Below are 22,777 nucleotides of genomic sequence, written 5' to 3'. Positions count from 1 at the left end.
TTACTCACTCAACCAGTTCACCCATAGCCCATCCTTATCCACACACAGGCCAAGAAGCAGTATAACTAGTCTGGGTAACAGTCCCTGAACCACATTTCCCCCCACTACTGCCAAGCCCTTAGTCTGTCGTATAGACCCTGAAGTAAATATATGCAAGAAAGCCCACACAAGTCTAGAAAATGTGGCTAGTCTAGATTTCCTTCCACAATTATTAATATTCAGAGACTGAGCGCTTGTCTACTCTATAACAAGACGGCAGAAACATCAATAGTAATACTGTAAGAAATAGCTGGAACTCCTGAGTTCAGACTAGAACTAAGACAGGATGTGACGTCAGAGTCGAGGAGGAGAGAGAATGGGGTCTTTGATGCACCATACAGACACCTGAAACCAAAATAACTCATGGGAAAAATCTACAACAGTTGCTAAAACTGAAATATGTCTCTGGGATACACTTTATTATATTCATAAAAAATTATTTGAATTGGCTCTGTTAAAATATGTTCATTTGAGCAAGTAGATAGCTACAACCCAACAAGCATTCCCGACGTGTCTCTTCTATGGTGACTCATAAACAAATTTCGTTTCCGTTTCGACAGCAGAACAGCCCACCGGTAAAACTTACGTTAAACATTTTTTGAAAAACAAATACAAATGGTAAGTTTCTCTTTTCAAGAAAATGTGTGTGGCCTCGTCGTCGTGTGTAATTATTAGCTATCGACAATGTATTGTTCAGGGCTAGAGCGACTCGCTATGTGTCTTTTTTGTAGTTGCTGTTACAAGGAAATTTTACTTCACAGTGTCTTTTCATAGGCAGTGGGAAACATTTGTCAAACAGATTCTCATCTAGGAAACAGATATTGAAAGTAGTCGTGAATAAGAATTGTCATTGTTGTCAGTTGGTGGGTTTCTATTATGGTAGAGTGCATCGACCATGACGCATGTTATATTTGGCCAATTTGTAAATGGCATTTGTGTAATGAATCACCATTAAGTAGGCTATCGAAAATCTGGGATAGAATAGGTCTTCAGCACGTTTGCTGTAAGAGACGGCTAACGGGATCGGGTGGTCAGGCTCTCTGACCTCGTTGTCAAATCTCAGCGTATCGTTGATGCTGTTGCAGGAAAGAAGCGCTGACTGTATTTCAGCCATGTGACTTAAGTTGGTTGTTGTTTAACGCCACACTGAGCAATATTCCAGCTACGTGGCAGCGGTCTGTAAATAATCGAGTTAAGGTCTGTCAATCCAGTGATCAACACGATGAGCATAGATGTACGAAATTGACATACAATGGCATGTGTCAACCAAGTCAGGGAGTATGACTACCCGATCACATTAATCGCCTCTTACGACAAGCATGGGTTGTTGAAGATCAGTTCTATCCCGGATCTTCAGGTAAAGCTATGTAGCAGCGGTGTACACATAACCGAGTCTGACCCACACAGTCCAGTGACTGACATTATGAGCATTGGTCAAGATACATTTGGGGTACGATGACATGCACCCTGATCACAAAACTAACCCCTAGACTCTGAATATGTAATTTTGTTGTAACAAATAAAACCATTTCAATTGAAAAGGACCCCAAGGAAGAAAGAACCTGAAGAAATCTAGACACCTTCATTTAGGGCTTTGGTATTGCGGAGGGGACAAGGCAAAATACATGTAATGTGGTTCTGGGACTGTGAGACTGACTACCTGATCACCAAATTCCGTTAGTCCCCTCTCACGTCAGCAATTGGTTCTGGGACTGTGAGACTGACTACCTGATCACCAAACCCCGTTAGTCCCCTCTCACGTCAGCAATTGGTTATGGGACTGTGAGACTGACTACCTGATCACCAAACCCCGTTAGTCCCCTCTCACGTCAGCAGTTGGTTCTGGGACTGTGAGACTGACTACCTGATCACCAAACCCCGTTAGTCCCCTCTCACGTCAGCAGTTGGTTCTTGGACTGTGAGACTGACTACCTGATCACCAAACCCCGTTAGTTCCCTCTGACGTCAGCAATTGGTTGTTGCAGACCAGTTCTAACCTAAATACATACACTTGTATACACATACACTTATATTTACATAACGTGTAAAACGCCACGCAGCTGGATATCTGAACATATGAAGTAGTGAGCAATGTTAATGTGCATTTATTTATTTCTCCACTTTCCTTCCAACCATTTTATCTACAATCTGTAAATATACAGACTAATCCGCGTGAGATGGCCTTGGGCGTAATAACTGGTATCTAATCCTGTTCCTAATGATAAAATATGGCACATAATGTATGTAAACCGAAAAGTAATATCGAACTGAAGAATATGAGCTTTCAATTGCTAAAAAAATAAGATTAATCTTGAAACAGGAGGAGCACATCCTGTGTAACTTGCCAGGAGATACCGAATGAGATAACATCCCCGTATATGCTCTCGGTGATGTCTGGACCGCATGCATTCAATTAAAGAGAACGATGTTTCTTATCATCGCATGTAACTTAAGTCACATGTCATGAACAGTAAATTGCCAATAAGGAATGTTATTTCCGCGTTGCGATTCATCTTTTTGTATTTACTTTGATCCACGCGTTTGTCGTCGCAGTGTGCTGATGTGGATAGATTTAAAGGCGTTTTCGTTCTCGTCTGAAACAGCAGACATCTGTCAAAATACGCTTTTCGGTACGAAAATAGGTTGACCAGTTAACCTGTGTCAAGAAAACCATTATGGACACGTTTGTTTCCGTGTAGCCAGATCTCACGCAGAGTTTCAGGTTCATTCAGAACTACTGTTAACGTCTTGAATGTGTTTCTTACTTAAATATAACTAATAACCGAGAATTCTAGATATATTTAAGTTCTTTCATGAGGAACAGAATGCCACAAGGTCACAATCGTGTATAAAGTAATGAGTCGGTAAACAAATGCGTTTTTCGATGTTCTATTTTAAAAACAAACCAGTCATCGCCCAAGACTTAAGTCTCATAGTGGCACAGGTAAATGAGCGTGCTCATAGTTGTTAACATTAACCATTATCATTACCGGCTCTTAAAGACGTTGGTGTTTAGAATAACGCAAATACTTGTACGTGCACTTGATGTTTAAAGCAACCGTTTATCTATATCAGCTGAAGATAGTTTGTGTCGAGGTGGTTTTGTATGCATGTTAGGAGGAGTTTGGACAATATTTGATGATTTGTTTGGAATAGGGAGTCAAACAATTGTTTGACCAGCAAAACTATCTCACAGACGGGCACTAGAACCCTAGCTACACACTGTTCTCGGGAAAAAGAAAAGAGAGATATGTAAGAGACGTCTACAGAGTTTGCTGTGAGGTGACATATACACCTCAAACGAGAATGTGACAACATCGCACCACACCCCCCCCCCCCCCCCCCCACACACCCCACAAACTTCTTTCAAACCGTTTTGTTCTTGGAAAAAGGAGATTGTCTTGGCGAATGAATCGCTGATATACAAACTAACGAACAGGCAAAATACACCGTCATTAGTCATTTCACTTAGTCTCTTATGGACGAATGATCTTGAACTTCCGTGATCTAAAGACGTCACGATGCTCTGTTCTGTCGACATTCACTATCGTAGGGACGAATGACCTTGAACCCCGGTGATCTAAGGACATGGCGATGCTCTGTTCTGTACAGGACGCTCACTATTCTAGGGACAAATGATCTTGAACGTCTGTGGTATGATGAAGTCACGATGTTATGTTTTGTACAGGACATTCACTATCCTAGCGACGAATGACCTTGAACCTTCGTGGTCTAATGAAGTCACGACATTCAGTATCCTAGGAATGTAAGGAACGGATGATGTTCTGCTCTATACAGGAAATTCAGTTGCCTAAGGACGAAGTACCCTGAACCTCCGTTATCTAAGGAACTGACGATGCTCAGTTCAGTAAAGGGCATTCAGATTCCTAGAGACGAGTGACCTTGAACCACCAATGTGACAAATACACTTTCAACTTCACTTCCCTATGCTACAGGAAGTGATGATTTACATTAAGTTATTTAGTAATGTCAAATAACACATCCAGTCAGAGACCATGTAACAGATAATAATTTATCCGTAGTTCGTTCTTATATAGACAAAACATTAATCATCCATGTGCTACAGAAACGACTGACTTTATTGACACATTTCATCACAGTTGCGATGATAGATGCTTCTTATACTGATCACTGGTTTGTCTGGTTCAAACTAATTCTATAGCTGGATTTATTCATACAGATTATCCATACACGCTGGAATATTGCTGAGTGCGGCGTTAAACAACAAACAATCTAAACCAAACCTAAGTGGCCCTTGTTGGTTGTGTATCCAGGTTTCACCACTGGCGCCAGAAACACTGCCGATGTGGATGTAGAGGCTCGTCGTGCCTTCCAGTCTGTAGCAGCCAGACCGAAGGATGAAGCACGTCAGTGATGCAGGGGAGATATATTCTACCATGTGTATTTGTTCAGTCGGGTGTTTATTATCAGTTTATTTGAAGGGATGTAAGTCAGCAGGGAATTGACAGACACATTATACAGAGACAGTCATATAGGCCACTGGGCCTGTGCCAACCAAGCTTTGTACATAACACGGGACCGGCTGTTTCTTTAAGGGAAATCCTGAGAAAAAACCCTCGGACTGTGGAGAAGGTCTTGTTAACTGGCGTTAGCTGATGAATCAGATAAGATTTAATAGCTGCACAACCTGAAGGGAGAGCGAAAGCATACGTTTGAAAACTTGATTTGATAAAACAATTCTATCTGATAAACTGCGCAACTGATAAACTTTACGGTGATAACAGTTCCTGAAACCATGAACATTGCAAAATTAAGATAAAAGTATGGTAATCAGATATATGCACAAAGAATACTCTTGAAAACAATATTCCTGAGTAAACAGTATGAAAACGTTGCTAAACTGAAAACAGTCCCTGAAACACTGCAAGCTTAATGTACAAAACAATAGTGAATAACAATATCTTAGTTAAAGTTTATCCACCATTACTTGTACTTTCTGTTTATATACATTTTGACTGGAAATGTTGGCCATTAACCTGCTAAAAGAGTCCACGGAAACATTGCTGTGTATATCAGGGAGATAAACCTGTTAACATTTTATTGCATATCACGTCACATGTTATCGTGTACTATAATGTCTTGTCCTATAAAACAACCCCTAAGATATCATGATGGCGCACATCTAGGGACGAGTATTACGTGTAGCAGCAACTATCTCGTGTTTTATGATGTTATATCGCCCATATGATTAGTTGTTATCGCTTATAAACTGAGCAAAATAACCACATCTCTGTGTTTAATTTGGTATAAATTTAAGTTGAAAATATTTTACCTGTGGATACTACATGCAAGAATTAACTTTTCTTCCGCTTTATGAACCTTCAGTGAAAACGTCTACGTGCTATTATAAAATATCTTTGCACTTCGAACTTCCTAAAAACATTTTGTTCGCATAATATCCAACTGCTTGAACGTATTTGAGAATATTGTCTTTGGAAAGTCTATGTATTTGCTTTTTTGTAGTCTGTACAGGTTTAGAACCTTTCAAACATGGTACGGGCTATGCGGATGCCAATTCCTTTCTTATCCTGGTCAACATTAACCATTTTATTTTTAAACAAGATACCCAAATACCCATGCATTTTTACCAACAGTTCTTTCCGCTGTCAATTACATTATAAACTCAATAGTTTAAAAATACATAACTAGGTATATTTTCCCTTCGGTTTATAGTCATCTCATGTCTTGCATCGCACATATGAGAAGCTCTCACTATACATGCGATAATGTCTCATCGCATATAGTGATTTATCGCCGCATATATTCAGCATCTCACCTCACCACATGTAAGTCTCACCACATATCACGTCTGATACTGAAAATGTAAACGTTTTATCCCATATAGATACGACTTGTGTATTGTATCGTCTCATCACACACGTATCATATATTGTAGTGCCTTAACACATATTGTGAAGTCTTATAACATAGTCTAACGTCTTACCGCCTATGGTAATGTCTTATTGCAGAGACTAACGTCGTACCGCATATGGTAACGTCTTATTGCAGAGACTAACGTAGTACCGCATATGGTAACGTCTTTTTGCAAAGACTAACGTCTCACCGCATATGGTAACGTCTTATTGCAGAGACTAACGTCTTACCGCCTATGGTAACGTCTTATTGCAGAGACTAACGTCTTACCGCCTATGGTAACGTCTTATTGCAGAGACTAACGTCTTACCGCCTATGGTAATGTCTTATTGCATAGACTAACGTCGTACCGCATATGGTAACGTCTTATTGCAGAGACTAACGTCGTACCGCATATGGTAACGTCTAATTGCAGAGACTAACGTCTTACCGCCTGTGGTAACGTCTTATTGCAGAGACTAACGTCTTACCGGCCTATGGTAATGTCTTATTGCATAGACTAACGTCGTACCGCATATGGTAACGTCTTATTGCATAGACTAACGTCTTACCGCATATGGTAACGTCTAATTGCAGAGACTAACGTCTTACCGCCTGTGGTAACGTCTTATTGCAGAGACTAACGTCTTACCGCCTGTGGTAACGTCTTATTGCAGAGACTAACGTCTTACCGCCTATGGTAACGTCTTATTGCAGAGACTAACGTCTTACCGCCTGTGGTAACGTCTTATTGCAGAGACTAACGTCTTACCGCCTATGGTAACGTCTTTTTGCAGAGACTAACGTAGTACCGCATATGGTAACGTCTTATTGCAGAGACTAACGTAGTACCGCATATGGTAACGTCTTATTGCAGAGACTAACGTCTTACCGCCTATGGTAACGTCTTATTGCAGAGACTAACGTCTTACCGCCTATGGTAACGTCTTATTGCAGAGACTAACGTCTTACCGCCTATGGTAACGTCTTATTGCATAGACTAACGTCTTACCGCCTATGGTAACGTCTTATTGCAGAGACTAACGTCTTACCGCATATGGTGACGTCGTATTGCAGAGACTAACGTGTTACCGCCTATGGTAACGTCTTATTGCAGAGACTAACGTCTTACCGCCTATGGTAACGTCTTATTGCAGAGACTAACGTCTTACCGCATATGGTGACGTCGTATTGCAGAGACTAACGTGTTACCGCCTATGGTAACGTCTTATTGCAGAGACTAACGTCTTACCGCCTATGGTAACGTCTTATTGCAGAGACTAACGTCTTACCGCCTATGGTAACGTCTTATTGCATAGACTAACGTCTTACCGCATATGGTGACGTCGTATTGCAGAGACTAACGTCTTCTCGGATATATTAACGTGTTATCAAACATTGTAATGTCTTGTCACACATATAACGTCTCACCACCGTTTAATGATGCCTCACTACTCATGATGACGTCTCATCACTTACAGTACAACCATGCCACATATCAGATACAGTAGGGTAATATGGGTTCTACTGAATTAGCTCTTCCTACAACCGCCATGGCTCACGTCATTCTTGTAATAATCTGGTTGTGGTTTGGGTGTGTTGTACAACGTACGGGAACAACGATGCTATATGAAGCGGTTCATGCTCGATCTCATGAACTTGACATTTCCCAACACGGGGGCTAGCCAGTGCTTCATACGTTTACTATAGGCTAATAATAGCACACAACGTGCTCACTGCTCCCGTACGGAGTATTACCGTACATCCACGAGACAGCATAAGAAGGACATGAGTCCAAGTAGTTCTTCTGAACTAGTCACGGCTCGAAAATATATTTTTTGTTCCGGCTTTGTGTTATTTATTTACAGACGTCCGACTTATATAATGTGATACATGCAGTTAAAAGTGAATAAGGAAGCATGGTACATGTGTGACCACATGTTGAGTGAGGGTGTTTGTTTCAACGCTTTGAACAGTAGATGACGGAGTGTCAGCTTGCTATGGGGAAAGTCTGTAGTAGTTCACGTACAGGAATAAACATGTTTGAGTGGCGTATGCTTTAGACACGTATCACGTTGGTGAACCCAAACAACATGCCAATAGCGCTGACAAACATAGCAAGATAATCATGGTACATTTGAGATCTGAACCCGCGATCATCCCAGCACTCTTCCTACTCCAGAACCATTGTGACTGCTCTCGTTTCACGCAGTTCACTTGCTGGTGTATGGCCTCTGATAGACGTGCACAAGTCTCTAAGGCAGTAAATACTTGTTTAAATAATACTTTTCTAAATAAACAAAACTCACCAAAATAGATATCCCTCTAAAGACTGACATCATTGGATTGTCCGCTTATCTAGACTTGTCTCTTTATATGACAGGATTACTATACACCTATGCGCTCAGCATAATCTTGTCTTGATTGTAATGAACTTGACTGCCCCGCTGCCTGGTTCACAGAGTGTTACTTGTTACGCTGTGCAGATAACCGGAAGTATGGGCAGCGATTTCCTTAACTCCAAGACCCCATAAGTTCATAATCTGATAGTAAATACATACTTGCTTGTCTTGTTCAGAGGTTTGCACATCCAGTAGCAGATTTGCACAAATCTCTAACGAAACAGTACTTTAAATGATAATTTCTAAAAACTATGAATATCCCCCTAACAGACTGACAGCCTATGATATACTGTTAAGACTTGCCTCTTTAAAGGATAAAATTACTATACACCCATTGGTTCAGCATTCAGTACAGCTTTGGAACACAGCTACTCTAGTGGAAACATCACACATAAATTTTGTTTCGGGGGTCCCTCCTCTAGAATACACGCTACTCTACGGCCATGAAACTTGGTGAGTCGTTGGTATCTCTTACATGAATTCCAAATAATACGCTAATAAGGGTACTGTCACCTACGTTTAGACCGAACACGCTTATAAAGAAGTGACGGGTATGAGGAACTGTCCGAACGCTTGCTGTATATTTCAGTCGAAATACGTACAGTGGACAACGGTTATGCCGATCTGTAGTCAATATTCTCTTTTCTTTATAACCACAGTTAACTGTATATCCATTTCGTGCATCCAAATAGTTGGTAGCAAATCCTGCCCAATTGTTCGTGCAAGTATTTGGGACGGAGCGATAGACCGGCTCCATTAGTCATCTGCATGAAGCTGTTCAGGAGTTGTTGGAAGATGGCGTCGGTGTGGGCGGGGGTGTTTTGACGGCCATGTAAACAATGAGGCATTCATTCTGACACATTCACTGAGTATACACTTAGCTGCATCATCACGTGCCGGGGAATAAATAGATGCGGTGTGGACGCCGTACAATGGGGGAACTCCATACTAAGGAGAGACAGGGATGTTTGGCCACGATTACTGCAGCCGGTTAAATGATACACTTACACATACGACAAATACATGTGGTAGGAAGCATTTCACCCTCCACGTGTTCTGTGACCTTGTAAATAAGATGTATTTAAGCGAGAAAATCATTGCAATAAAAGGTTATTAAGGTTGGGAATTTCATTAATTTCTCATGATGTTTCTTTTTATGTTATTCTAATCACATATTTCTTAAAGGAAGCAGAACGAAATATGGAATTTGTTAATTATAAAATATGGAAATTGTTGTACAGTCAGTAGTTCATACAGTAGACGTGGATGGAACTTAGCCATCTCGTGATCTGCTGGCTTTGGGGTAGTAACCCGATTAAGGGCTATGGTATATAGGCACCAAATGCGTAGCCCTGCAACGTGGTTATACACATGTAAGATATGTAAGACGGGCTCCGACTATCTTAAGCCTATGATCAACTGAGAGAATATTTGTCTCTTAAATATGTGTTCAGAGCGGCGTCATCAACACCTATTGCATTGGCATAAGAGTATATTCAGGTCTTAAAACTGATCACCCAGCCAGCTCATTTTCCGAGTACAGGAAGCTAAACATACGAACCTCAGTTCCGCACAAAATGTCAACCGCTTGAAAATACTTGTGGTCACATTCAGCGAAAGCATGATGTTAATAACAAACAACGCTAAACATAAACAAATATGGTCAATTTTAATAGTGTACTATAACCTGTAAGGCCGTTAAGGGGAAAAGATGCAATGTCTTGGGTGTAGGTCTAACAAAACAAGAGAACAAAACACTAACACAGTAATAATGATAGCATGCATAAATTGAATTTAAAAAAAAATACACTTACACGCATTGAAGGCAATTCCATCAGCTATGTTGGACAGTAAGTAGTACCATTATATAGTATTTTTGTTTAACATTTATTCCATAATAAAAGATCACTTTAAAATAGTAAGTACATCCCCAGATACCACTGACTGTGTTTGATAGTGAGTAGCCTTTCATCTATACTCCAGGAAAACACGCTGCAGCGGAAACCAGGAATAGACACCCATGTGTGGAATCGAACCCAAGCCTTTTAGTGAAATGATTCAGTACTTAATCCACCAACCCAAGCCTTCTGTTCTTACGCTTTTGTACTGTGCATGAGGACATAGGTCATGAAAAGTAATCGTAATAACATTTGATTTGTTTTAGTCAGTTCAGAAGTAAGGATCGAGTTTTGGCGTTATCGCTGTGAATCGTATTGGAGAGACGCTGGTCAGTCTAATTAAGATAAGAGGCCGAGTTCTGGAATGGATCACGTAAAGTTACATCTGAAGTCAATCAGATATAAACGAATTCGATTCATTACGTCAGACATTCGTCATGTTACCATGACAACAGCACATGTGCAACTTTTGATGGATTCATGTGTCTTGAGAAATGATTTGGGTTACAGCCCAGCGTGAGGCCCAGCGACGGGTCATGGTGATCCAGTTGAGAAAAGGAATGAACTGTAGGTGGACAAACAAGAATGTCTAGGTGTTGTTTCCAGTCCCACTGAATGCTCAATCTGACCTCTTGACCTTAGGGGTTTAAGTGTAGAGGAGAACGATGTGTGAAAGGTCACGCTGACCGGAGAATGCTGTTGTAAACTGGGCGTCTGTCTTCTGAAAGCCAAAACACCGAAATGAGGAAATAGGGTTACGCATTCTCAACCTAAATACGGCACTACGACTGCATTCTGTCTTTAGAGATCTAGTGTAAGGTGATAGGCGTTACGGTTCGCAGATTCCACGTAGATTAGTTACGGTTTGCAGATTCCACGTAGATTACCAATCTCATTCATCACGGCATGGCCATGACACAAACTAATTCAACGCATGGTTGTAATCAAGATACAAGCAGAGACCATATAATAATATAATCTATTATATGGTCTCTGATAGAAGGACATGACTGGGGTGCAGCCATTGGCATACAGATACACTGTGCGGTTGCTGTAATAATGACTTTGTTTTTAATTTAAGTAGGATCGTGAGTTTGGTTAATGTCGATTTGAACTTTGAAGAATTGAATTATGTCACGGCGTGTCAGGTAGACGTGGGAGGAAAGGTCAAAATAGTTATTGCTCATATTTTAGACATTTACTATTTTGGTGAAAACCTCGAGCAATGTTATGGTGCCAGTCCTAAAACATAATCAGGGCTACTACTGGATTCGAACCCATCATCACAGTGTCTGAAAGATGCAACTCCAGAAACAGAACTGCGCCACGTACTGTCAGTCTGTTTGCTTATTGTTAACGCCGCTCACAGCAATATTCGAGTTATGCGCCGGCGGTATGTACATGTTGGAGTCTGAACCAGGCAATCCAGAAATCAACATCATAAGTATCGATCTACGCAGTTGGAATACAATGATGTGCGTCAACCGAGTCAGTGATCATGACCACCCGATCCCGTTCCCGCCTCTTACGACGAGCATTGGTTGCTGAAGACCAACTGAAAGTAACCCGGGTCTAGGTTCAGATTGGTGAGACGATGACTGATGCCAGGAAGCTCTAGATTCGAACTGCAGATATTACTTCATCTCCTTAACACGCCGGTGCACGGTACATCTGGTATCCGTCTACAGTAATTAAGGGCTGTGCCCTAGCCACGTGGTAAGAACAGTCCTCAGGCACGTTGCCCAGTTCGATTCTTTCACTTTGACAGCTGCAAAGTCAGATATGTTCTTGGCGTTTCCCGCTGCGATATAGTTGCAACAGTATACATACCGACACATCCCTCATAGCGTGGGAGGCTTCGAGATCGAATCTAGCACAAGTGATCCCTGGCAGATGGGGTCGAACTGCTCACCGAGGCTACCCATTTCCACAACACTTCCACCGTAATGAGCACTTATATCGCTAGCAAAATATCAGGTCGCCATTCAGCCGGCTGGTAACTTTCATCACGTTTAGGCATAAGATATAAAATGCTTGCAGATTCTTTTTTTGTAATCGCACAACACCCCTTCCCTCGTGCTGAAGGAAGTAATATGTGTTTTAATGCAATGTATTTTAAAATAATTTGCCAAGGAAATTAGATAAACAAACTATTGCGGGCGAATAACATACGCCATATTCGCTGTTCGCATCTTTTCGCACCTGGTACCAGCGGAGTGGAAGCCAGCATGTCGGGGTACGGAGTATTGGATACATAGTGTTACACATGCAGACGCGCTTGCACACGCACACGCACACGCACACGCACACGCACACGCACACGCACACGCACACCATCAATAGGGACGGACAAAAGAAAGTGTATTTTGTTACACCCCTATTAACAAACGTATGCGATGTATTTCATTTGTTGTTTTAGTGACTTATTAATTGTGTGTTTCAGATTTACACGTTGTAGATTATTATTTTCCAACGCTGTCGTACCATTCGTTCTCTGAAACGAGGAGCCGAATGTTATGTTAGTTTTCACAGCACAATATGCAAGCAAAAGAACATAAAGAACACATTGACTGATAAACTTTATACTGATGTAAATATCGTGTTCTTGAAGTATACATAAGAACTTATTCTGAACTAATCTGACCAAATCAGTATAAGCTTAGTTTGAGAAATGTAATTTTAATATCAAACCATTCTTGGTATTTGTTTCATTAAGACTGTATAGGTTATTGTCAACAACATGTGAGATCACAGGTGCCTTATATATTTATGTTTCATTTATGTCACGTTAAAGCGCGAGCGAGTGAGTTCAAATTTGAAGTTACCTTGGCAATATTTCAGCCAAATCGTGACTGAAAGGGTAAATGCTTAACAATTTTATTTTATATAATCTGTTGCCCAAGAACAGTAAAACAACTAGTATATCACAGTAAGACTACTTTTGGGAACGTATCGGTAGCACTATCAAGTCCAGAAAGAGGCCATTGTTTTAGAAAGAACGCTACCACAACAATATTGAGACTTTAAGTTGTGCCTCATTGTTAAGTGACTAACTCGATCCGTCTGTTCGTGGGTAACAGATATACAATCACATGTTTATGCCACACCATTAACATCGAATTTATTTGTTGGTACTATGAGTTATATATACGTGAATATTGAAACGAAACCGCATACATATTTTTAAACTTAAGAACTGAAGTATTTTTTTTTATCCAGTTTGCAAGTCTAACTCTGTGAAACAAGAAATTATAACGAGAAAACAACAACGAGAAAAACAAACAACTTGTGTTGCTTTGAAATCTGTACTGTCCGATACGCTTGAAGGACTACTTTACCAAGCATAGACAGCACAGTCTTGATCGCGTGGTAAGTGCCGCCAAACATGGGCGACAAGTGGTATCTGGAAAAAGTTTAGCAATGTTAAGTTGAAGAATTTTATTTTCACATTTGCACTTCAAAGAAAACGTGTTTACGACGGCACATTGCAACTACCGTCCACATCCCAATACATAGAACATTACAAGGGAAGAGAGAAAAGGGAAGAGATAAACAACCACCCAATGTTTGTCACTCGTCTCGATGTTTCTCGTCACTCGTCTCAGTGCTTGTCGTCACTCGCCTGAGCGTTTGCCGTCACTTGCGTAGCGTGTTTGTTCTCTCTGTCCCCATTATTTCTGGCAGTATCTCAGGAACTACCAGGCAAATGGTCATGTCTACACGCAGCTATACACCTGCACATCACTTTGCTTACGTGAAAAGTATTTTCCAGACTTTTGCCAAGGTTTAATTGGTGAAATATTTTCTTGTTTATGCGCCTCTGCTGTCTATCTACTTCACGTGCCAGATGCGTGTGTTCTTGCTTTTAGTTTATTACCAACTGTGAAGGCTTGCGAAATATGGCATTTTGTTTATACTTGTGGAGGACCTGTGGAGATCCGAGTTAGAACTTATCTTCTGCAACCAATGCTTGTCTTAAGAGGCAACTAACAGGGTCGGGTGGTCAGGATCGCTAACTTTGTTGACACATGTCATCGTAACCTTAATTTTGCTGATCGATGCTCCTGCTGTTGATCACTTGATTGTCTCGTCCAGACGTTTTTATTTTGCAGATTGCCATCATATAGGTGGAATATTGGCGTTAAACAACAAACACAGAGAACACAACGCACATACTTAAGTTGAAGATGTACCAGTATCATGGTTCAATGGCGTGTTGACTGTACACTGTGGCGTATATCAGGATCGACGTACAAATCCTTGCCTGTGCAAACTATCACACTTGATTAAAACTGGCTGCTATCAACTTCAAATTTATTTTGGGGAGTGAAGGTATCCACAAAGTATCTTCCCATTACATTTAGATACATACCTGAGTGACCTGACATTTGGGAGGTGTGGCGTGGGTAGTTTTCATAGTTAGAAGAAACATAACTGTTCTTCTTGAAATCAGTGTGGGGGTATGCCTGTTCCTCTCAGCGTGGAGGCATGCCTATCGAAGCTTGTGTAATGGTTCCTATTGAAGTCATTGTAGAGGTTATATTTGTTTCTAATGAGGCCTGTGTTGTAGTATCGGTGTTTTCTAAAGTTAATGTAGTCCGGTATAAACGTCCTTTTGAAGTTCTATGGTACTCCTCTTGAAATCAGGTTAGAAATATGACCTTGAGCTTACTGTAGATACGTCAGCGTGAACGTAACAAACCATGACAGCCGTCAACGCCACCGACTCCTGTGCAACAAACTTGTACATAAGATATCGACTGTCTGAAACCCTCCTACTGCGTCCCACACCATGTTTTCTATGACGCTATAAAATGTTCCAAATCAGATGTTGTCAAAATATGGGAAGCTATTGAAAGAACATGAAATAGAATTTTTTTCTCAGTTTGGTATTGACATTTCTCTTTACAGTGTGGAGACATAGTTTATACGTACATTATACCCTTGACAGTCATGATGTGGACACATACATGTTGAAAAATAGTACACAGTGTTTATGCAGCAGCATGTATCGAATGACTGAATGAACAAACTTCACCATCATCAATACAGAAGTATACATAGTCCATCTAGACACTGCAACTATTGATTGATTCAACATGGATATTGACAGCATCGGTGGTGTCAGTAGTGATAATTTAACGGACCAGACCCATAACCATCTGTTCTTGGACGTTCGTCTCTAAAACAAACTTAAATTGATTACTCCCCACCCCCACCCTCCAAAGAAAAGAAACCTGAGACGGAATATTAAATATACTTTAACTATGACCGTTGTATATATAATGGCATGTTTTGAAGAATTGACCCAGGACATCTCAAACACACATCACAATAAAACTATGTTTGACCTGCTGCCTATATCCATGGTACACAACCATTGGCTCCTGCACTGCGATGTTTTGCAGGTTATGCATAGGATCACTGATAATTTGGAAGCCACAGTCGGGCCGTGTTGACTGATATTGTGTACAGGACCTCCTCCGAGGTATCTGCACTGTTTACATGTGGGAGGCTGATAAGGTTTTGTGGTCTTCCCGTGTTTGTGTGCGCCGTACACGAAGGCGCCGTATGAGAATGTCCATGTATACTCGTGCAGGTGTAACTGAGATGTCGAGTTCTTCTTCATGCATTTAATGGCTTCTTCTCGCCTGTTAAGGGAACCATGTATTCGCCGACTCAACTGTAACCTAATGCCTCCTCAAACATTGAAGGAACCTTGCATTCGTGTTAATCACCGACTCAGCTGTAGCCTGATCATGACCTGGTGCTTTCATGTTCGTTCCATCAGTTATTGGTTTTCTCGGTCCTTAAGATACTTTTAAGGCATTGATTGGTCGATTGTTCTACTCTCTCTCTCTCTCTCTCTCTCTCTCTCTCTCTCTCTCTCTGTGTGTGTGTGTGTGTGTGTGTGTGTGTTCACGTGTCTGTGTGTGTCCGCCCGTCCTTCCTGTTAGTAACTGTGACCAGTGAGTTCTGTGAGAAAACACGTGCCCGCACTCAGTATGTATGCTGTATGACAGCAGCATGTAAGTAATGGTTGGCCTGCACTCAGTATTCTAGGTATGTGACTGTAGCATGTTACCTGTGATTGGACCAAACAAATCGGTGGCTGATATCACGATCAATATCACGATTAAGGCATTCACCAAGGTTATCCAGTAGAATCACTCTATCCACGAGAGACACAGGATTGTGGGTACCAGTTCTGACCAGGCCCGCATGACAAGCTATTCCTCATCTGATATATGATAGTTATTTTGTCTCTGAGACTATTTAGTCACTAGTTATTTCGTCTCCGTACACCTTGTTGATTGAAAGTCCTTTGACTATTTACCACATAGGTAGTCTAGTGGTTAAAACGTTCGTCACGCCGAATGCCCGGGTTCCATTCCCCGGGTGGATGGATACAATGTGTTGAGCCCATTTCTGGTGATCCGCCGTAATATTTCTGGAATTTTCGGTAAAAGCGGCCTAAAACGCAAGTTACCCACTATTTATTGCATACTTTTCACTTCAGTTCGAGACAAACAGAGTGTCGCCCTTAGACCGTACTTTCAATGATATAATATTCAAAGTGACCACTACGTAATGTTCGAATTTATTTATCCGAACATTGTATTAAACGATGTGTCGACTAAACAAAATTCGAGAAAATCTAACTTTTCACCGACATTCTGTGCACATAATTAAAACCAGATCTGAGCAGAGATATTTATTTCGCTCATTCCTTTCGCAGATGGCAATTAGTCGTTCGTGTCATCTAATTATGTGTTGTCTGTGCAAGGTGTGTACGATACACGAGTCTCGACAGGTTCAATAGCGACAGGTGTGTGAGTGTGTGGAGGCGATGCCTACAATCCTGTGATAACGCTCAGAGTGGTCTGGCCCGAGGGAGGAGGGAGAACAACAAGCCCTAGGTTGTTTGTCAGAGCGTTGATAACTCTATTTCCTCGTAAGTGAAAAGGGCATTCTTGGTGGTATGAATTACATTCCCAATCAGTGTCGAGTTCCAGTCTGTCTGCATCCGGAGATAACCGTCAGTGCAGTGAATGCACTCTTGTCAGAGGCCCGGAATCTGACGAGCGAGTTTCATCAGTGTCTGTGTCAGCGTCATAAATACTGCACTTTCACGGTCTCACCGAGGGACATGGGCTAAAATGCAATCTCCCAAATGAACATATTTTACACGAAAGATTATGTTAATAAAATACAGTTAATAGGAGGCCAGTGAATGTCTTCATTTTCATATGCTGTTGTAATCTAGACTTGGCACACTTGCGATTGCATGGCTAGACTCTCTGACTATAGGTTGACTCACGCCATCGTTTCCCAGTTGCAGGGATCAGTGCTCGTGCTGTTGATCACTGGATTGTTTGGTACAGACTCGTATAAAAGTCGTATACTCCCGCTGGCGGATCGTGATGGATGTACATGGTATTTTATCAGAGTCACGTGGACCAATCAAAGCTCGACATTCTTACATGAGGCTAGATAATGTCCTATATCACACACGCCCACGTTTGTTGAGTGAAACAAAGTGATAACGCCAACAAATCATGCCCCGATGAGTTTGCTCACCCGTCTACTGTCACGTCGTAACACATATACACCACATAGCTGTCGTTAGGTCTCTTAATAAATAAAAGTGAATTTCTGTTGTAAATTAAGTCGTATTTTACACAGCATTCTAACATGCTTTGTTAAAAGACCAAAGACTCAAACAGTACTTTTTGCGTGACGTCACACTGTATTGACGGCCCCACTACGGCATTCTTGTCTGCCCCATCAAACGCAAGATTTGGATTTATCAAACTGAATGGCTAAACAAATCTTTCAAATCCCAATAACATGTGTCTGGGGTGGCAGTGGGGTAGTCTAGTCACGCCAGAACCCCCGTGTTCGATTTCGAACATGGGTACTCGGCGTGAAGCCCATTTTTGGTGTCCCCCGCCGTGATATTGCAGGAATATTGATAACGGCGGTGTAAAACTCACTCTGAAGAAGGATGCTACACGACTGCGTATCTGTACATGGCGTATTTCGCTCCTGACAAACGTCAATGAATAGAACACAAACGTCAGTTATCTATGATTTCAGATTTGGGGACACATTGTGAAAGCGCAATAATATGTAGTAAAAAAGGTACGCTACTGAACGAATGGTTATATCTCACTCGGCTCACCTAGATTAAAGACCTTATCTCGGACTGCATTAAGATGCCATTTTGAATCTTGTCTCTCTGTTTCATGTTACTCGCACATTACGTAACAGAACACGACGGTTGTAGTTGCGAACCTTATACGAATATTGCTCTCAAATTGTTGAGCATACCGCGATATTGACTCTTTATGAAATCTTATCGTAAGAACATTGCGCCGAGGGATCAGTTGGTATGAGGTATAAACTCATACAGTATTCCATACTCCGTTGATTTCCGAAGTATTATATAGGTAACAGAAACAGTCGAGTGGTCCTGGACTGAGATAGGTTTGTAATTCTCTTTCAGGGCACCTCCTTGATGGGAGTTTCTTTCCAAGAACATTGTGAATCTTGAATGAATATAGAATTGTACTTCAAAAGTATCAAGGTTACTTCGTGTGTTTTAAACGTTCATGTTTTAATTATGTATTTCTTTTTAAGCGTTGCTCCGGTTCCACAGTAAGTATACGGTCTAGGCTCTCCATAGCAACGATGGGGCAAGGGAGCTAACTGTATCCGCTTTAGTAGAAGACTGTATATACATACAAATGATTCTCATCACTTACAACTTCGTGCACAATGAAATGTCGATTATATACTTTCAGGCTATGGAAATACATCATTGGAAATACTCTTAGATATGGCTAGTAGTAGTGGTCACTGACAGCTTGTAGATGCATGCTATGTTTACGCATTATAAATTTGCTATTATTTGTTCATTTAGATAAATCAACAGTAACAATTTCATTATGTCAAGTAAGCACTGAACGTTTAATGTGCTACAGTATGGCTGTACATGATTGTGTTGGCTGCTGTGCTTTACGAAATACACACTGGCAATGCTCGCTCGCAGTTTGTTCCCATACTGATACGCGTGGCACAAGCTTGATATTTTATTTCCTGTACGGCATGCGTGTGCGTGCGTGCGTGCGTGCGTGCGTGCGTGCGTGCGTGCGTGCGTGAGTGCGTGCGTGTTTGTGAGTGAGGGATATTATACATAGAAATGCAAATGAAACCCAAGACAAGCAGGTCCTGCATGGTTAACTGACCGACCCTTGAGGAATGAATTAAAGATCGAATCCTCATGGGGGATATAAACTGAGAGACCGTTTTTTTGCTGTTTTTTCCTTACGACGTCCATGATATACCACGAATCTAAAGCACCTGTACAAATTACTTATTGTCGATCCATACATTTGGCAAACAGAAAGTCTAATCTATGATCAATATTTTATTCAGCCTGTTATTAGAAATAATTTACTAACATACTGACAGACGTAATATTACGGTACCAAGCTATGATTACACGATGCCATTTAGAAAGTGGTCAAATGCAACATATGTCATATTTGGGATTTCACTTTCTTAGTAAAGTATAAATTCTAGTACTTTTTTGGTTGAGTCCCATCCGGGATTCGAACCCGCACCATCAGAGTCGGGCACATTGGAAGTCGCGGTGGCTGAGCGGGCTAGGCGGCTGACTTTGTGTGCTGGCGATTAGGTGTCTGACTCTGAGGGTGCGGGTTCGAATCCCGGATGGGACTCAACCAAAAAAGTACTAGAATTTGTACTTTACTAAGAAAGTGAAATCCCAAATATGACATATTTTGCGGTACCAAACTGAATGTAAATGTGAAGGACAAGGAACATCTGTCCCTCAAGGAATATGCAGTTATGGAAAACAGACAAAACGTTGGTGCGATATTAATCGGCATTAATTTATCAGGCTTAAATATACTGATATTTAGAAGTTAAGTCGTATTGACCATGAGGTTATGGGTGAATGAATGAATTCATATGATATCGCTTTGAACTTTGACTATGAACTATGCTTTGAACACTTCATTAATATGATACCGCGCCAGATTCATTTCGGAAGTCTGGAGACTGGTTGGTCTTCAATACTTACCAAGTGACTGAAATCATGTGAGGACCATTTCTGGTATCCACTGCCATGATATTGCTGGAACATTTGCTCAAGGAGGCGTAAAACTCACTCACTCACTCATTCATAAAATCACGTCAAGCCCATTTCAGGAGTCCCCGCCGCGATATTGCTGGACTATTGTTGAAAGCGGCAACAAAATACACTCAGTGAAACAAATGGTTATGGGGTTGATAGAACCAATAAATATTCCTCAGAGCCGAACGAGATTCGAAAGAACTGTCGTAGGTTTCTGGCACACCAAAGGGACATTACTCTGCATGCACAATAGCGCTATAGGTGGCTGGTTCATCACTCTCATGCTGTCCTTCCATGTTCAGGTAATGGGAGCCGTGAGTCATGGAGTGTACCAGTGCGTGGAGACGCATGGTATATAGAGATGGGAGAGTAGGCATCAATAGCGTATTAACACGAGTGTATAGCGATGTCCATTTATTAGTGTGACTATGAACTGCATGTCACAAGATATCAGCTGGCATTATTGTAAGTATTTGAAATTAGCGCATACTCAAAGTCTTTCAAAGTGAATCGCGTTTCACAGAAAATCCAAGGATCATAATCGGGGCGTATCTGGGATTCAAACCTACTACCCATTCACCTTGGTCCAAAGGACGCAAGACAGTCCTAAGACGACTGGCTACACTATTAATAGTTAGTGTGTTAATACCGAGTTTAACGTAAAATGAATTTATGACATTTGATTTGACTTCACGACATTAAGTTCAAATTGGACGGCTGGAAATGTTTTGGCAAACTGTCAGTCGTTGAAAGAGCAAGAATTAGCTCTCAAACGTCGTAAAAGAATAGAAACAGGTGGTCAGAAAGCATAGAAAGGTGTCATGTATTCATTCCAACTTCTAAATGCCTTTTAAGAATTCTGTCAATCGTTTGAATAAAGCTTTGCTTTTAGATGTGCATTTAGATAAATAGGCTAATTGAATTAAGGTCAATTGCAATTGGCCATTTCCAAAAGAAAATAATTCTAACAATGTTTTAATATCAATTTCAATCAAATTTGATGTGCATGGTCAGCGCATAGCCCATTTCCTTTACACGTGAATTCTTTAGCCCGATGTTTACATTTCTGTGTAACGCGAGTTTCAGGAACTTCGGCCCCTGTTTTCAACAATCTCCTTGGAACTTTCAAGGACAAAATGCAGAGGGAAAATTGCAGACATGCATTTCAAACAAAATACACAGTACCCACCCTTGCTTCTATAAGCAGTCGCTTATATCTAGTGCTAGACTTCATGTCTATCATCGCCACTTCAGTGAATAGTATTTTACAACTCACCTAGCGCTTCTGTCTTCATTTGCTATAAGTGCCTAGGCCTGTTTGTAATCTTTGGCTAACTACCACGACCGCAGCAGCTTTAGGCTATGTTGTACACCCTGTAAATACCAAGAGAGCGTTTCTTTATATCACATAAAATGAGCACGGCATATCGACGAACGCTAAACGGCATTCGTCTCATTGATAATGGCAATTGTGATGCCCAGAGAAACAAATGGCAAACTCCTACGAGAGTATTTGTTGGGTATTTCCTGAAGTCCCAGCGGAGTTCTCCCCAAGATATGACCAGATTGTCTCCATCAGACGAAAATATACCGTAACATTTTTCAATTGACACCACCACTTCGGAAACAGTTTTTGCGAAGATAATTGGCAGTTTTGTCAATGTAGGGTCGTGGATTCTGCCCCCACCTTCTAACTGATGTTCGGACAAGTATTATCTTCAATCTCCTGTTCTTGAAACAGGTGTTCGTAGCGTAGAAAAACGCTGTAAAACAACAGGATTGCATAGCAGGGTTTTTGGTAACAGGGAAATTGGAAAATACTGTGGTGATTCTCAGTTTGAGGAAGTGAACTTTGGTTACAGAACATTACAACCAGCTGTTTGAATGTTCTTACCACGGTTTGACGGGACCAGTATTTAAACTTATCCTCCAGAGGACATACCTGTGTCTGATTCTGTTGTCTTTCTGAACTATCAGTTTGTCCTCTCAGTGTACCTCATCTCTGAAAGGCGCACACGTCGTGGTCGTCTGGTGGTGTCTGTAACTGACATGATGTTCTCTTCCAGAACGTCATTGTCGGAGAAGTTCGCATCCTTTTACGGAAATCTCCGAACGTCGTTACTTGGGAATAACTTGGCTGGACGCAGAGCGACAGACCAGGAGAACCCGTTTGCAGAGGATGCACAGTTGACAGGCTTCAAGAAGGAGAAAGAAGGTGAGTAATGTTTGTAGGCAAGAAGACATTGCTAAGGATTAATATTGTGTAGTCAAAATATTAATTATACACCCGTCTCGTATCCTGCAGACTGGGTCCGTCTTGTTGCATAACTTAATACGATAACCGGTCCAGAATTTTGAGACCAACTCATTCAACCTGA

At 41.2% G+C, this 22,777-nt stretch overlaps 1 protein-coding gene across 2 annotated transcripts in view; it reads left to right on the top strand.

The window, feature by feature from the left end:
• Positions 1-22,777, top strand: part of LOC137257957 (hemocyte protein-glutamine gamma-glutamyltransferase-like) — a 35,532-nt gene that overhangs the window by 1,107 nt on the left and 11,648 nt on the right. For both annotated transcript variants that reach the window (XR_010954608.1, XM_067795476.1), the window contains exon 2: positions 22,466-22,614. Coding sequence is in view for 1 of the 2 variants with exons in the window: in XM_067795476.1 (XP_067651577.1) it covers positions 22,466-22,614 (149 nt within the window). In the remaining variant the exon portion in view is untranslated. The remainder of the gene's footprint in view (positions 1-22,465; positions 22,615-22,777) is intronic.

The sequence above is a fragment of the Haliotis asinina genome, chromosome 12 (genome assembly GCF_037392515.1).
Source record: "Haliotis asinina isolate JCU_RB_2024 chromosome 12, JCU_Hal_asi_v2, whole genome shotgun sequence".
Lineage (NCBI taxonomy): Eukaryota > Metazoa > Mollusca > Gastropoda > Lepetellida > Haliotidae > Haliotis > Haliotis asinina.
The sequence above is the reverse complement of the archived record's forward strand: the minus strand, read 5'-3'. Positions and strand labels throughout refer to the sequence as shown.